Genomic DNA, 17,291 nt, shown 5'->3' on the forward strand with positions numbered 1-17,291 from the left:
GGGGAAAAGTGATCTCAGTGATTTTGACCATGGCATGATTATTGGTGCCAGATGGGCTGGTTTGAGTATTTCTGTAACTGCAGATTTCCTGGGATTTTCAAGCACAACAGTCTCTAGAGTTTACTCGGAATGGTGCCAAAAACCAAAAAACAGTCAGTGGCAGTTGTGTGGACAGAAACGCCTTGTTTTCAGACTTTCATCTTATCACGTGGTTTCCGTGGAGACATAGTACGTGTGGAGGCTTCACGCTATTCTCTGGGGCATCCACGCACAACTCACCATGTGCCCCATCAAGAGCGAGGACCACACATTATAGCAACTAAGAGGAAGTTACCCCATGTGACTCTACTCTCCCTAGCATCCGGGCAAATTTGTTTGCTTAGAGACCTGGCTGGAATCACCCTGGATTTGAACTCGCGACTCCAGGGGTGGTAGTCAACATCTTTACTCGCTGAGCTACCCCGGAAACACTTTGTTGATGAAAGAGGTCAACAGAGAATGGCCAGACGTGGACAGAAAGGCTACGGTAACTCAGATAATCACTATGTACAATTGTTATGAGCGGAATAGCATCTCAGAATGCACAACACGTCAAACATTGAGGCGGATGGGCTACAACAGCAAAAGACCACATCGGGCACTTGAATTTATATCCTAGGGCTGGGTATTGATGCAAATTTTCCAATTCGATTCCGATTCACAAGCCTTCGATTCTGATTTCGATTCAATACTATATTGATTCATATGGGTATATTTTGTCCATTTTACTGACATATTAAACGAATTCTCTCTCAGCTAATGCTGTAAATTTATACAGGGGACATTCTAACTTGGTACATTATGAAATAATAGATTTTACAGTTTGTTTGTTTTTTTATTCGTTTTTCATCATTTTAGTCATATTTTAGCTTTTTAAAAATGCTAAAATTCCATATATTCCATCAGTAAATATGATGTCTTAATATATGATAAATTGCATATATATATATATTGTTAAATATTTACTGATCACATGCATCATTTGTACTATTTGCATAATCTTAGCATCTGGAACCTTTTGAATTTGACTCTGAATTTTTACTTTGTGACACTATGTGAATTTAGACTAAATTTAATTAACACCTTATTTCTATAGGACTAGTTATAAAATTCTGTCTGTACAGTAGAGCACTTTACTGAGTTGGGACATTGCTAGTAAAACATTTTGTTTCCCTCTTCATAACATATATAATTTTTCTTTCATCGGGCTCATAATGACTTAGCTAAGTAATCATTACTGTGGTTAGGCCAATGTAAATAGTCTTTTTTTAACACCTGCCACAGTTGTAGTAAAAATGTATAATAAATTGTTTAAAACTATAACATTTCTGTCAAAATAGTAATACCATAGTTACTGTCACTACTGTAAAATAGAGATACTGTAAATGAGATAGCAAGGGTTATGTGTAATAAAAAAAATACCCTGCTATTTTGGAGATTATCATGCAGTGTTGTCTTTTTTCCTCATCAGTGCTGAATAGAATGTCGAGGCTGTCCAGCTGTTTGAGAGGTTTGACTTCCTCGATAGCACTTTAAACTAAACATTTTCAGAATTCAAATGGGCCTTTAGTTTATAAGTCTGCGCCACGATATCAAGGTAAGCCTTGTGATCATCAAGGGAAGCCACCACGATATAAAATGATCAGCTCTGCACTACCCCATCTCTGGAATGCCAATAGCGAGGGAAGCCTGGTTGAAGTGGCCGTTCCAGAATTACACTTGAATAGAGCAGAGTGCATCACTTGCACAATCTTCTGCGATATCTCGCGGCACACTCATCTTAGTATTTAAGAATCTATATTGAGATCGTTCAAAGGAAGATTGTAATGCATCAAAAAGTAAATATTTTTACCCACCCCTATTAGTACCGTAGTATTTTTTAATAAAGTGCTCAGTGAATGTGTGTTTAGAATAGGCAGTGTCAAGCTGAAACAGTGATGTAGTTTTCCATGTATTGATGATGGATTGTGTCATTTTTGCATCACCAAACATGATGTTTGGTGTCATTGCTCATATTTACATCTTCACTTTTTTAGTTATAGGGTTCCCGCAATTGTACAATTTGCTTTTGTCAAGACAAGACTTCAGGTGATGTGATTGTGTCGATATGGTGTTAGCAAGTCTGCTCTCATGATATGTTCATTCAGCATGTCTCAATAGTGTAACAAAAATAGAGCTGTTGCAGTACTGTTGTTTTGTGTCCATCTCAATTTCAGAATCCCACTCATTTCAAAGTGCGTCTCGTTGAGCACTGTACTTTTTAACTCAACAACTGCAATTAAACTATTTTGTAACACTATTAAAAACAAGAGCTTGCTGGTAAGACCCATTAATGAAGCTTTTTATGAGCAAAATATGTAAACCCTATAAAAGGCAAGAAATGCAAGAAAGTGTTGTTCAATTGTTAGTTACTATTAGAATTAAAAATGAGAAATTTTTAAGTGATTTTTTGCCCACTGCAAGGAAATGTATTCGGAAGAACTTGTGATTAAATCTGAGAGGCAAAATGTGGCTGCAATATCATTAAATGTTGGGAGATTAGAAAATAAATTAGAGGTTTTGGATTTACCCATAATCCTTTTGCACAGATCATTCAGACTACATTTGAAATAGCATACTACCATGCTACACTTACTATTTCTGCAGTATATATACAGCACACTACTCTTACTATTTTTGTAGAATACTGTGCAGTATTGATAGGGCAGAAATAGTATGAGTTGTATGGTAGTATGCTATTCTGAACATAATATATTTATACCTGTAGCTAAGTTTGGAATAGGAAACTATCACACTTCTCGTACTATTTCTGCTGTATCTATATAGCATACAACTCTAACTCATTTTGCAATATATTATACTGTATGTATAATGTGCACTGTGTGCAAAGTTACATAATGTGAAACATACTGTACATGCTAAATACTTGGATTTCTAATTTCAAAATTGGGACTATAAATTGACAATGCCATTGTACATTTAATAGTTGATTAAACATTTTGGTGTATTGCAGTATATAATGGGTTTTCTTTCTCATTTTCAGTTGGCTTTGTTGGGAATTGACATTCTATCTGCCTTAGTAACAAGATTACAGGACCGATTTCGGCCCCAAGTTGGTACAGGTAGGATTAATTTTGCTAAAATTGTATGTTAAAGATGCTGTTTCCTAAACAGTGTTCTAATTCACAGAATGTCCATTATACTGTGATGATTATCTGCTCATTGATTTCTATGTCTTCAGTTTTGCCCAGCTTGATAGATCGGTTAGGTGATGCCAAAGATCAAGTCAGAGAGCAAGATCAAACCCTGCTGCTGAAGATCATGGAGCAGTCAGCTTCGCCTCAGGTAGCTTTGTTGTGCTATTTGTCTTAATTTGTTCTATAGATCAATGTCTGGATGTTCCTTGGTAACTTTAGCTAAATTTAGTGTAAATGGTTGCAAATTCACATTTGTGTGTCATGCATAGAGAAGCCAGTGTTAATGTTTTTTATTCTGTCCTTTACAAACAAACATTTATTATGTGAAATTCACAGAACAGGATCTTGGTAGCCTGAAAAATATTTATAATGTGAGGTTTTAACAACATCCCCCACTTAGAACAGAACTTGCCTTACGAGATGCCTTTGAACAGGGATTTCATTTAGTTAATGAACGAAGCCTTTTGTTCCCTGAAAAGACTGGTGTGGGATCTCTTAATAAGATTAGATGTGATTTAATTGTTCTGATAAAAGTATTACATTTGGATTGTCATTGCAGTACATATGGGACAGAATGCTGGGGGGTTTCAAACACAAAAACAACAGGACCAGAGAGGGAGTCTGTCTCTGTCTCATCGCAACTCTAAACACGTAAGTCCCTTTGACTTCTCAATTTGGATATTGTCATTTTCATACAATAAAACCACAATTTACATGTAACTCAGAAACTTTCCATCTGCATCCATTTTACCAATGAAAACATTTCCATCTGTAATTGCATTTTTTTTGCAGACATTAAAATGGAGGAACACTTACTTTTAGGATAAGCCAGTAAAGCTAGACTTGGCAAAGATACTGCAACCCCCCATGATGCACTAATGCTGCCCCTCGCCCCATTTTGGATCTGTTCTGTTGTTTCAGATATGGTGCCCAAGGCTTAACCCTGAGCAAAATTGTACCACATATATGTAATCTACTTGGAGACCCCACGAGTCAGGTACTCACATACATTTGTTGTAATCTTAGATAATTTAAAATCCTGATCTGGATGACATGGCTTTTTTACAGTACAATGACCAAGATAAATGTAGCAACAACTATAGTGACCTCTGCTGGTGGTTTCTCAAAAATTATGTTCTTTTCTCTTTATTAAATAAATATTGACGAATATTTTTAAGATATTGCACTCCATTTAAGAAAGTGTAATCAAAGGAAGGTCACAAGAGTTTCAATTGAACAACACTTTCTTGCATTTCTTGCCTTTTAGAGGGTTTACATATTTTGGCTCATAAAAAGCTTCATTAAGGGGTCTTACCAGCAAGCTCTTGTCTTTAATAGTGTTACAAAATAGTTTAATTGCAGTTGTTGAGTTAAAAAAGTACAATGCTCAACGAGACCCACTTTGAAATGAGTGGGATTCTGAAATTGTTGTACGATCGTATGCTCAGGTTCGGGATGCGGCCATGAACTGCCTTGTGGAAATATACAGGCATGTTGGAGAGAAGGTTAGGGTTGACCTTAGCAAAAAAGGACTGCCGCAATCAAGGTAAGATCTCCATTTGTCTGTTCTATTGTCTCTCTAATGTTTGTACCCACACAATATAGATCAGGTTTACATTTACACTGGGCATTCAAGACACTTCCAGGGTCTTTTCAAATTCTGATTGACATATCTGTCCAGCTAATAGAGGCAAAAGTTAGTTATTGTGCATGCCATCTATCTACAGCAGTGATTATTGACTGGTTTTGCTTCAGGTTCTAGATTTTACATTGAACTTCAATTGGTGACCCAACATAATACCAAATTGTGTATCGTACAAAGGTAAACAAAAATGTCCTTGAAATTATGAGACATTAACTGAATAGGCTCAACAATATGCAAAATGATTAACATTATAAAGGCTGAATTAGAAGATTGATAATTTTGTAAATGCATATACAACTGGACCAAATATTGTATAAATATTAACCATATTACCAAGGGACATATTTTGCTTCCGAGTTTCTTTGATGCACATTTGACGTTCAAAACAAAAGATATGGGAAGCATTTTCTCTTTCCCTTTAATAGTTAATAGCATATATATTTTGCTATTCTAATAATACACGATTATATGTTTTGTTGCATTTATTATTTGAATTTTACATTATTTTATATTTTTTAACCCTGTCAGAACTGTGACCCACCAGTTGAAAACCACTGATCTGCATTTACTTCAGGCTTGATGAATATGTACTAACCGAGTGGAAAGGTTTATGAAGCAGCCTCTATTAGTAGTGTAATTATTCTTATTTGCTTAAGAGATTAAACTGGCTCTTCGTACAGGTCATTAGGTCTTTATTTCCCTCCAGACCCAAGGCTCTGCCCTCTAACTTGAGACCAATTTGCTCTTATCATCTAAAATGATATGCTTGTATCACATTGAATGTGTAATTCAGCAAAAGCCTCCTTACAGCCTGCCTTTACAACATTGTGGCTTTCATAGTGGCAGTTTCAGACATTTAGCTCCTGTTATACTACCCAACAGCAACCTTAGTTTGCCCTTGGGATTGTGGTTGTAATGTCGCAATGCTCAGAATAATTGACTAAATTTGAGCGTGCAGATAAGGGAGCAAAACCTTCCAGCATTTACATGTGGTCTGAAGTTGGTTGTAACATCTGTTAGGTGTCCCTCCCCTTTAATGGAATATTGGAATGTCTCAAGGGACCCTATGATTATCTGTTTCTCTGAACCTCTCAGTGCTTTTAGTTTTAAGACTTCAGGAGTAAGCTCAAGTGGACAAAAAAAAACTGTGTGGAATGACATTGGTTTTACTCTGCGCTTCACTCACTTCAGAGTTTGGTCTCACAGGATCAGTGTTAGGTGTAATTCAATTACAAAGTACTTAGTTATTGTAATCAAATGACTTTTAATCAAAATTAGTGTAATGCATTACATTTTAAATTCTTGTAATCAGATCACATTTACTGACTTTATTACTTTATTTATTACTTTTAATAATAATATTTTATAATTCCTTACATTTATATAGCCCTTTTCTAGGCACTCAAAGTGCTTTACATGGTATAGGGACAATCTCCTCACCCACCACCAGTGTGCAGCATCCACCCGGATGATGCGACGGCAGCCATAGTGCACCAGTATGCTCACTACACACCAGCTATTGGAGGAGAGTAGAGTAGAGTGCTGTAGCCAATTCAGGGATGGGGATTATTAGGAAGCCATTATAGATGAGGGCCAATGGGGGGAATTTGGCCAGGACACCAGGGTTACACCCCTACTATTTTTACGAGAAGTGCCCTGGGATTTTTTAATGACCACAGAGAGTCAGGACCGCAGCTTAACGTTTCATCCAAAGGACAGTGCTTTTTTACAGTATAGATTTCCCATCACTTTACTGGGGCATTAGGAATCGCACAGACCACTGGGTGAGCACCCCCTGCTAGCCTCCCTAATACCTCTTAAACTTTTAAGTACATCATTGGGTTATGCTTATTTAAAATAAATTATTTATGTAGAATACATGAATTATGGCCCAGTGACAATTCTGTTACGGAATCAGACGAGGGTAGACGAGGAGTGGGGATCTAAATGCAGCTTCTTTAATGAGTGAAACAAAAGGTGAACAGGGTAACTCAGAATAAAACAATACAGGGAACAAACAAAACATCCACGTGGGGAAAACAAAACATAAACACGAAAAACATCCAAGGAGAACACAGGCAGGAGAAACATCCACGGAGAGCAGGAGAACACAGGCAATCATTTGAACATTTACATTTAACAACGGACAAAGACTGACCAAACAACCAGGGTTTAAATACAGAAGGGTGATGATGATTAAATTACACACAGGTGAGAACAATGAATGACTGGCAGTGATGAGGGCAGGGAATTATGGGAAGTGTAGTTTATGACAGGTGAAAAGTGAAACACAGGGCAGACAACAGGGGATCGTGACAAATTCATTGTGAAGGAGAAATGTGAGGTGCTGAGTGTATGACTTTTATCAATGAACAAGAAAGAAATATTGACATTATTTTGAATTTGTTGAGTGAAAAGGGATTTAGAAAGTAACTTAAAAGTAAAGTAATTAGTAATGTGATTGCTTTTTCAATTAAGTAATTAGTAATATAATCTGATCACAATTGTAGATAAATAATTAGTAATTTGTAGTGGATTACTATGTAGTAATTTACCCAAAACTGCTCAGAATTGCTGAAGCCAACATTTAACATACTGTAAAATTTTTCAATATCCGTTCTTGAGTCTAAAATGTATTCTACTGATAGCCTGACATTTTTCAGTGCTGCTTTCAGTGCTTTTTTCCAGACACTTTCATTTTTCTGAAATCACGGATTTGGCATCCCATCTCATTTGCAATTCAAAATTCTGTTGCAGTAGTGATGGGGTTGTAGGATTAAATGTTTGCATTTTCAGTCCTTGTCAGCAGGGAATGTTTTTATTTAATATTGAATGCTTGTTTGGAACCCTTTCCCCTTAAATATTAATATTACAAGGCTTAACTTGCTTGTCCAAATTGGAAATCTTATTGACTTTGCCATAATGTCAACAAAAGCAACGAGTTGTAACTGCAAGTGAGAGATGTGACAGCCTGTCTATATTCAGCAGGGCAGAATCTCCTTGCAGGGAGCTCAGAACATGCAGAGAAATCGGCTTTGATGCTCAGGGCTCTGGGCGTAAAAGATGATGGATTCTCAGGAGGTTTTGCAGGAAGAAAGCATCAGCTCTGTGAATATGCAGTGGGAGAAGTTTCAGGGAGATGAGCTGTATGGGACTGTTTCACATAAAACTGTATTTTGTGTTTACTCAGATTGCCTTTGTATTATGTTAGATTTTGTTTGTATTTTTGAAACAATTTAGTATGTGATATACACAAAAACAGAAGAAATCGGGACATACTTTTTCACAGCACTGTATGCTCCAAATGGGTTACTGAAATTGGAGGATGCTGGTCTTTAATCAGTTTAGGTATAATTTCTGGTCATTTTATTTCCCTGAGGTCAAATTATAATATTAGTTAAGGTTTCTTGTACCAAAACAAAAACAAAACAATCCTGACAATTTCCCACCATCTCTCTATAATTTAGAATTAAACAGGACAATATTTTGCCAGTGTATTTGCAAGACATTGAAAACACTCTCTTTGACCTAACCTCTTTGCATTTAAAATAAGTAGCAACATTACTTATGGGCTGTGAGTTTGCTGTCCAGTATAGTTTGTGCTGCCCCATCCCTGAATAACATCCTGCATTAAATTGTGACAGGTTCACAAAACAATCCTTGTTAAATTGTGCTGCATAAACTGCATGTGAAATTCTGTTACATCCCAACCCTTGAATTTCTAAACAGTTTTTTTACAATTTTCAACAAATCTAAAGTCTTGGTGTTGGGATGGAAGGAGTTTGGGGTTCTGAAAATGACTGTATGTTTGCATAGTAAATCAAACTTTTAAAAAGCAAACACCAAAAAAGTGTAATCAAGAGTAGCGTCTGTTCAGGTAGGTCATGTTAGTCAAGCTTATGCTCTACTGAGCATGACATCAATCAATACAATTCAGACACTTATCAAAGCGTTTCTACTTAAGTCCTCCATTAATTATTTGCTTTAGCTACCTTTCCATTGTATGGATGCTGCCTCCATCCCCAGCTCCACCTCATGTATGGCCATTTTTTTGTTTGTTTATTTGTTTTCTCTACATTGTTCTGTGCTCTAAGACTACAATTGATTGCCAGTTTGGAATTCCTATCTTCAATGTGTTATTGTCCCTTGTTCTTGATTTACCAACTTGATTTATGACATTTGAAGTTCTATTAAGTGTCCATTTAATCTATTATGCAATGAAGGATTGTACCATGTTGCACTGTCTGAATGTTTAAAATGCTGCACTCCCTGCTCTGTCCATGCGTGGTTCCATGGATGAGTGGAGAGTTTGCCCAGAATAGAACCATACCGACAACACCAACAGATTGCTTCAATGTTCTACAATTGAATAAATTATTCATTCAAGTATTTAAGTCAAGTATTCATTTGACAGAAGTGGTCATGACTGAACTGTCTTTTGTGTCTACATTTACATGACATACCTACCAATAACCCTAAATCTTATAGACATACAGTTTTAGTTTGGTCGTGATGTCATTATGTCCATATCTCTGACAGGTACCTACAATTCCAAGGAAATAGTAGTGTAGTCAGAAGGGTAGTTCAGTAAAATGTGAGTACCGTTAATCAGGTGAAAGGTATTTCCATTTTGTAGACATTTGCCTGTTCACTGAAATCTTCCTGTTATTTTTACAACACCTGTTTCTGAGGATTGTGTTGTATGCAGTAAGGGTCATGGTGGAAAATGGTATGCTAGAAAGCATTTCCAAGAGTTACTGTTCTGAAGATCTGATTACTTTTCATCTGTTTCTGAGCAATTCTTAAGCAAAGCGAGGTTTATCTATTATTATAAAATATATAATTCATTCTGCTCTTTGAGGTTTGACATGCTTTTTTCTGTTCTCTCATCTCAATACAGATTGAATGTAATTTTCAGCAAATTTGATGAAGTCCAAAGATCCGGGAACATGATCCCCTCCTCTGGTTCAGGTAGGAGCTATATATTCAATTCAAATGTCCATAGTTTCTATGAAATTGTCTATGATGTCAATGTTTGTCATGGTTACAGCATTGAAGTGTTGTTTAATTTTGAGTGTATTTATCTGATCAGCTACAATAGGAAAGCCTGAAAGACATTTTTAGTAACACTGCCAAAATCTTTTGTCTTGTTTTCCAGCAAAAATATAAAAATATTCTTAAAAAAAGAAATATTTACATGACAAGCAAAATGGCATAGGATGTTTTGTCTTGTTTTCAGAGAAATCTGACACAATTTAGTCAACCTTATGCTTTAAACAAGCACAAAAAAATAAATAAAATAAATTGCCAGTGGGGTTAGAAAAATAAACTTGTTTTCATTTGAATTAAGTTTATTTTTCTTACCCCACTGGCAAATAGTTGTTTCTTGTTTTAAGATTAAACCTCACAAAATTTAGTTCAATTTGTCTTTTGCTTGTCAAGTACATTTATCTTGTTTTAAGAAGATTTCAATATTTTTACAGGAAAAAAAATACTAATTTAGAAAATTATGTTTTGAACTGTCAAAACACTCAAGTCAAGTGGTTTTTATATTCGTTCAACCATTCAGTTAGTACAGTACACAGTGAAATGAGACAACAGTCCTCCTGGACCATGGTGCTACATAAAACAACATAGGACAAACACAGAACCACATGAGTCTACACAGACAAAATAACATGCCTATATAAAGTGCACGTGCAAACGTGTGCAAAAAGTACGGACAGTACAATAAATAAAATAAAATTAACAGGACAATAGGCACACTGAGAGACAGTGCAGCGCCGACAAGTACACAGTAGTGCAAAAAGATGTCAGTTTCTAAAAATGCCAAATGTAAACATAGCATACTATGAGATAGTGTTCTATGGACATAGCAGTTATTGAGGTAGCAGCCAGGTATAAAGTGACAATAATTAAAGTGCAACTCAGGACACGTGTGTGTGAGTATTGAGGAGTTAGATGGCTTGGGGGAAGAAGCTGTTACACAGTCTGGCTGTGAGGGCCCGAATTCTTCTGTACCTCTTGCCAGACAATCCAAGATCCAAGGGAAGATCCAAGATGGCTGCATGGTAGCACGCAGCGGTCACTCCGGATCCAAAATGGTGCTATTTTTGTCACTTAGCCCGACTTTTATGGCACATGGACATCGGAGCAACCGGTGTTCGTGTCTACCATCGCAGACACTGTTAAAATATGAGATTCATGCAACAACCAAGCTGCATGATGATCTGTAGGAGTTGCTGCGAAATCGGCTGGCTGCGGAAACCAGGCCTCCTGTCCTCGGCGTCGCCTGATGCCGGTGCCTGGGGTAGGGGACGTCGGAAGCGGTGTGCAAAGAAGCTAAAGTGCGGCAAGAGGGCGGGGGTCTATGCTAGCCTAAAAACAAACCCTAGCCGGCCGCCTCTCCCATCTATCCTGCTCTCAAATTTTTGCTCCCTGGACAATAAACTGGACTACATCCGACTCCAGCAGACTACGCAGCTTGAGCTTAGAGACTGCTGCATCTTTGTTTTCACAGAGACGTGGCTCAGCGACAGAGTTTCGGATGCCGCCATTCAGCTAGACGGGCTCGCCTCGTTTCGTGCCGACAGATATGCAGCTCTGTGCAGTAAGACTCGCGGTGGTGGCTTGTGTGTTTACATCAACACGTAATGGTGCAATAACTCTATGCTAGTATCTAGTTACTGCTCATCACTGGTGGAGCTTGTGATTGTTAGATGCAGACCTTTTTATTTACCACAGGAATTCACCACTGTTATTATAACCGGAGTTTACATTCCCCCCAGCGCTAACACTAAAGAAGCGCTCTGTGAACTGTATGGGGCTATGAGCGAACTGCAGAACGCTTACCCTGACGGACTGTTTATTGTCGCCGGAGATTTCAACCATGCAAATCTCAAAACAGTGCTCCCTAAATTCCATCAGTATGTGGACTTTGCAACGAGAGGGGCAAACACGCTTGATCTTGTTTACACAAACATCCCAGGCGCATACCGGGTGGAGCCCTGCCCCCACCTTAGCTACTCAGACCACATCTCTGTTATGCTAATTCCAGCATACAGACCGCTCGTCATACGCACAAAACCGCTCCAGAAGCAGATGAAAACCTGGCCAGTAGGAGCCATCTCTGCTCTTCAGGACTCTTTTGAGTGTACTGACTGGCACATGTTCAGGGAGGCTGCAACATATGGCGACTCTACCAAGCATCAGTGATGAGCTACATCAGCAAGTGGATTGATGATGTCACCTTCTCCAAGACCATCACCACACGCTCCAACCAGAAGCCATGGATGACTGCGGAGGTGCGTGTGCTGCTGAAGACCCGAGACTCCGCCTTCAGAGCAGGCGACAAGGCTGCCCTAAGAACAGCAAGGGCCAAACTGTCCATCAGTGAGGCAAAGCACGCACATGCCCAGAGAATTCACAGTCACATCCAGGCCATCACCAACTACAGGACAACATCAGTTGCCTGTGCCAAAGATGCCTCCCTTCCAGATGCGCTGAACGACTTCTACGCTAAGTTTGAAGCACAGAACGACGTGGTGGCGAGGAAGACCACCCCACCTCCCATCGACCAGGTGCTATGTCTTACCACGATGCGGTGATGTGAGTTTGACTTAACTCTATGTACAGTCAACCCACTGAAGGCTGCTGGACCAGACAACATTCCTGGCAGAGTGCTCAGAGGATGTGCAGACCAGCTGGCAGATGTTCTTACCGACATCTTCAACATCTCTCTGAGCAGCGCCGTCGTTCCAACGTGCTTCAAGGCTACCACCATCATCCCCATGCCAAAGAAGTCTTCAGTGTCCTGCCTCAACGACTACGTCCCGTTGCACTCACACCCATCATCATGAAGTGCTTTGAGAGGCTCGTCATGAGGCACATTAAGACCCAGCTGCCCCCCTCACTAGACCCCCTACAGTTCGCATATCGTCCAAACCGTTCAACAGATGACGCCATCGCCACCACCCTCCTCTGGCCCTTATCCACCTAGATAAAAAGGACACATTCGTTCGGATGCTGTTCATAGATTTCAGCTCAGCATTCAACGCATTAATTCCTCAGCACCTGATTGGAAAGCTGAACCTGCTGGGCCTGGACACCTCCCTCTGCAACTGGATCCTGGACTTCCTGACTGGGAGAGCTCAGTCAGTCCGGATCGGGAACAGCATCTCCACCACCACTGAGTCTTTGGGGGTAGGATTTGGCACAACAGTTGCAGTCAGCATCAGACACTGATATAAAGCATATTTGTTTTGAAAGACAGAAGGAGGGAAGTCTGAATACAACCTTTCTCTCCTCCACCTCCTCCTCCTGCTCTCCCTTGCGGCCCAGTGCACATTTTGGGCACATTTTGCATTTCAGTGGGTGGTTGAAATCCAGCATCTGTGGCTTAAGGTTTTTCACTATATTTGAAATGTCTATTTTTGAGGATCATCTCTTTTTGGTCATCTCTTAAACTCTTCCACCATTTTCAGAATCAGCGAAAGACTTTACCAACATATATGGTAACATTACTCATAGCAGAGGATTTCATGCCCGACAGTGATCCTCTCGAAATGTATTGTTGATTCAGCACTTTAACTGCTGTAACAGCAGCACATAAAGAGACTTATCATAACTCATTAAAGAGATGAAACATCTTGCACAGGATTTTACTGTGCTGTGCTGACTGTTATTCAGTGTTAACCACAGCTAATTATCATCACGCAAAAGCACTCTCCAAGAAGTTGCATCTCTTAATTATTTTGAGAATTGCATCTCCAGTTAAACCACCCCCATTCAAATTTGTAAAAATATTAGTTAAAGGAGCACACATTTTTTTGCATGTCATCTTGGACTTACACTGACACCTAGTGGCGTGGATGCAGCATAATTCAAACGCAAACGTTTTGAGTTATGGATGCCATTGTATAAATTCACTATTAACAGTCAGCCATGATACATTTAATCCATGAGTGAAAGCATCCAGTAACAGAGTGGTTACTGAGATTATGCTAGCAGTATTCAGCTGGTCATGTGATCCTAAAATGGCGGCCTCCATGTGGTGACCCTCTCTGTGTGGAATAAAACAGCTTTTTTAAGGTTACTGATATGACTGTCAAAGGGACTCACTTTGTTATCTCGTTATGAATTCTGATTTATTTTATAGCATTATGTCATGCTGCGTATGAAATTAAAATGCTTGGAGGCAATCCTTGGTTCACATCATTGTAAATAAAGTAATTTGTTATGAACCTTGCTGGCATTGTATTGGAGCTGTAGGAGTTTTACAGATGATGCAGCTTTTGGCAGACACACACTATAATACTTAATCGAGACAAAATTAACTTGCTACACTACATGCCACTGTGTTGAGAAACCTTCATCAGACCTGTGTAAGTTGTCTTGATTCCTGTCTGGTTACCAGGAGACTAGTTTTGTTGTTGGTATTTTGTTGGATCTTTCTCCTTTGACAACCTTGTACAACTTTGACTGTGCTGCAATAACAAAGAGGCCATAAAGGCTGAAATAAATGATAATAAATATAAATACTTTTTTAATTATATTTATGTATTTATTATTGAGTTATAATGTATTTAATATTTATAAAGTATAAAACACCTTTAATTTTGAATTTAATAAATGTCTAAATAAATTGATTAAAATGGCAATTTATAAATAGAATAGATATAACTTCACTGACATGTAGTTCTAGCTTGATTCACCGTCTTTCCTTTTAAACATTTTCTTCTTAATAAGTGCTGTCTCCACAGTAATATAAATAGCATTATATAACAGGATATTTCTGTCATTTGCACCGCTAATATTTTGTGTAAATCTGTTATGTGAAGGCCAGGGAGTCCAGAATGTGCTGAGATTTCTTTTGCTGTACGAAATACTTTTTTGAAGAATTCGTAAAAATTAAAAGGTTTTTGATAAGATGACAAATGATCGACAAACAAGCAGTCAAAGATCCAGTCTATGTTGATTGTGTCTGTATGGGGATATGCTTTCTAATTCCTTTATTTGAAAGAGTTGGGTGGCTTTTTCTTGGTTCAAGTCACAAGACCGAAGCAGCAGGAAGGGAACGAGGGAGGGAGGGGCGGAGACCAGAGAGAGAGCGAGAGACACTGTAAAAAAAAAGCCAGAGCTTTGTTGTGTTTGCAGTCTTTCCATGCGAATTGAAGAGACGCTTGTTGTATGACAACCAGAGAAGGTAAGGAAAGGAATGAAATGGCAGCTTTAATGTCAGAGAAATATGAAAGAAGTGTTGGGCTCTAGTGGCCTTAAACCTCCAGTTGCTGTTCTTCCCTAGGGGATGGCATGTATTTCTGTGTATTTGTGTTTTGCTTTTTTTCTGATACCGTATGAACTCATGACATTTGAATATATTTTTTTGTCTTCTGCTTCTTTTCTGTTCTCTTTGGCTAGATTTTAATGCTTGTTTGCCATGTAAAGCCAATGCATCCGTGAAAGCTGTTAGCCATACACTTTTAAAGAATAAAGTTTATCATCTTTCAAATTCTAATGGTTTAAATATGCATAAATTAGACTTATGACAAGTGTGACAAAAAATGGTTCTGTTACAATTTGTATCTTGTTTGTTCTTGATTTGCATTGCATTCACAAATTGTAACTGTATTAGCAATTTGGATAACTTTGACTAAGCGTGCACTTGACAAATAAATCAATCATCTTGAGACCTTTGGGCGGGGAATCATCTTTGGCCATTGCATTGTCTCTCGCCCGAGCTATTACAGATGTGGAGAGTGTTTGAAACTTGTTTAAAAATCTTTATTTTTGCCATTCTGTTTTGTGCTGCTAGATGCACAGAAATAACACCCTTCACCTTTAAAAACAGTGCTTGGGAATGGTCAGATTGTTATGAAACAGAATGCCCAAATAGCACCCCCATTGCTTTCTTTAATAGCAACTGACAGCATGTTTTCTTCCCCCCTCTCGGAATCCATAGTGATACAACTTGGACTCATTTTCCTAATCGAACATAATCTTCAGTCGTTCTAGTGTCCTAGTCTGGTCCTTCACTGCTAGTATCACTTGTCAACATAGTGCTGCTGGTACCTGTGAGAACAGGTTGTGAGCCTAGAGCACCATGTGTTTGTATTAAGAGACTGCAGGAAGTGATCAGAGAGTTGGAGGGGAAATTAAAAACAGAGATTGAGATCTTAATATGCAGGATATTTACTTGAAATTCTTAATTCACCCATAGGATGTGCACATCTAAATCATGTCTTTCACTTGAAATTGAATTGAGCGTGAGATTAATAGATCAGGGCTGTGTGTGTGTGTGTGTGTGTGTGTGTGTGAGGACAAGAGAGAGTTCATGTCCTACAGCACTGTTATGTAAATATGTCGCTTGTATTCTGAGCTTTTTATACTGACACACTAGGACATGTTATGCTGTGTTTTCATCTCTGTCCAATCAGCAGCTTAAGGAAGTTATCACTTGACACAGTGGCTAGTATTGTGTCAATGAATTTGCATAAATACAATTTAGCCTGTTTTAGGACCATTAAGGTTTCATAAATTTTTTTTAATTGTTTTTACTGTGTGACAATATTTTTATGACAATTAAGGACCACCCCCCATTCTTATTACCATAAATGTAAAAACAAATCTGCCTTGAATTTTTTTTTTTTATCATTCATTTACTGGCATTTTTATTATAGTGCAGCAGAAATTTAGCAATTTGAATAAAAATAAAAATGACCATCGAGTGACAAAAAACCCATCCTGGGGGGTTGTTAAATTATCACAAAATGAGGGAATTTTAAGCGAATATTGGAAATAAATTACTATTGCATAATATAATATATTATTCAGGTTAGCTAGGTAGCACAAATAACAGTGTAAATGTAAAGTTGACTAAAAAGCAAGACATAATTTAAATAAATCTAAATATTTCAATATTTTAAATATTACTTTTCAAGTAATTCTACCCTTGTGCAATATTTTCCAAGTTTTTTAAAGCCTTAAAGGAAATCATATATAGGTATTTTAAGTTAAATATGAATAAATAACTTTTTAATTTGAATATGTATAAGTACACAATGCACCTTTAGTATGACCATTTATATGACAACTAATCTTCATAATTAGAATTATTCATCAGCCAAATTTCATCATTGTGAAAGCCCTGTGGACATGTTTCCATGACATTTACCCTTTTATGGGTCTGTGTATGTTCTATGTCTGTCCAGTAAACAAATAACTAAATGAAACATAGTCTGTCTGCAGCGGCAAGTGAAAAATCTGATTTCAGAGCCATAAAAACACTTCGTTTGAAGTTGGCAGGCTATGCGGAAAGATTAAATCCAAGCTGAAATGACACATCTCTCAGACTCTACACGAAACATTAGTGTCAGGGAGATTAAGGCCATTTCCAGGGGTTCGTCCCCTTG

At 38.0% G+C, this 17,291-nt stretch overlaps 1 protein-coding gene across 1 annotated transcript in view; it reads left to right on the forward strand.

Annotated features, from left to right (window-relative positions):
* The window catches only part of clasp1a (cytoplasmic linker associated protein 1a), a 110,514-nt gene that overhangs the window by 37,996 nt on the left and 55,227 nt on the right, over positions 1–17,291 (forward strand). Inside the window, exons 3-8 of the mRNA XM_052142484.1 lie at positions 3,083–3,161; positions 3,281–3,384; positions 3,796–3,887; positions 4,158–4,233; positions 4,685–4,782; positions 9,782–9,852. Of these exons, the coding sequence (XP_051998444.1) occupies positions 3,083–3,161; positions 3,281–3,384; positions 3,796–3,887; positions 4,158–4,233; positions 4,685–4,782; positions 9,782–9,852 (520 nt within the window). The remainder of the gene's footprint in view (positions 1–3,082; positions 3,162–3,280; positions 3,385–3,795; positions 3,888–4,157; positions 4,234–4,684; positions 4,783–9,781; positions 9,853–17,291) is intronic.

Source organism: Xyrauchen texanus, chromosome 14, assembly GCF_025860055.1.
Source record: "Xyrauchen texanus isolate HMW12.3.18 chromosome 14, RBS_HiC_50CHRs, whole genome shotgun sequence".
NCBI classification, from domain to species: domain Eukaryota; kingdom Metazoa; phylum Chordata; class Actinopteri; order Cypriniformes; family Catostomidae; genus Xyrauchen; species Xyrauchen texanus.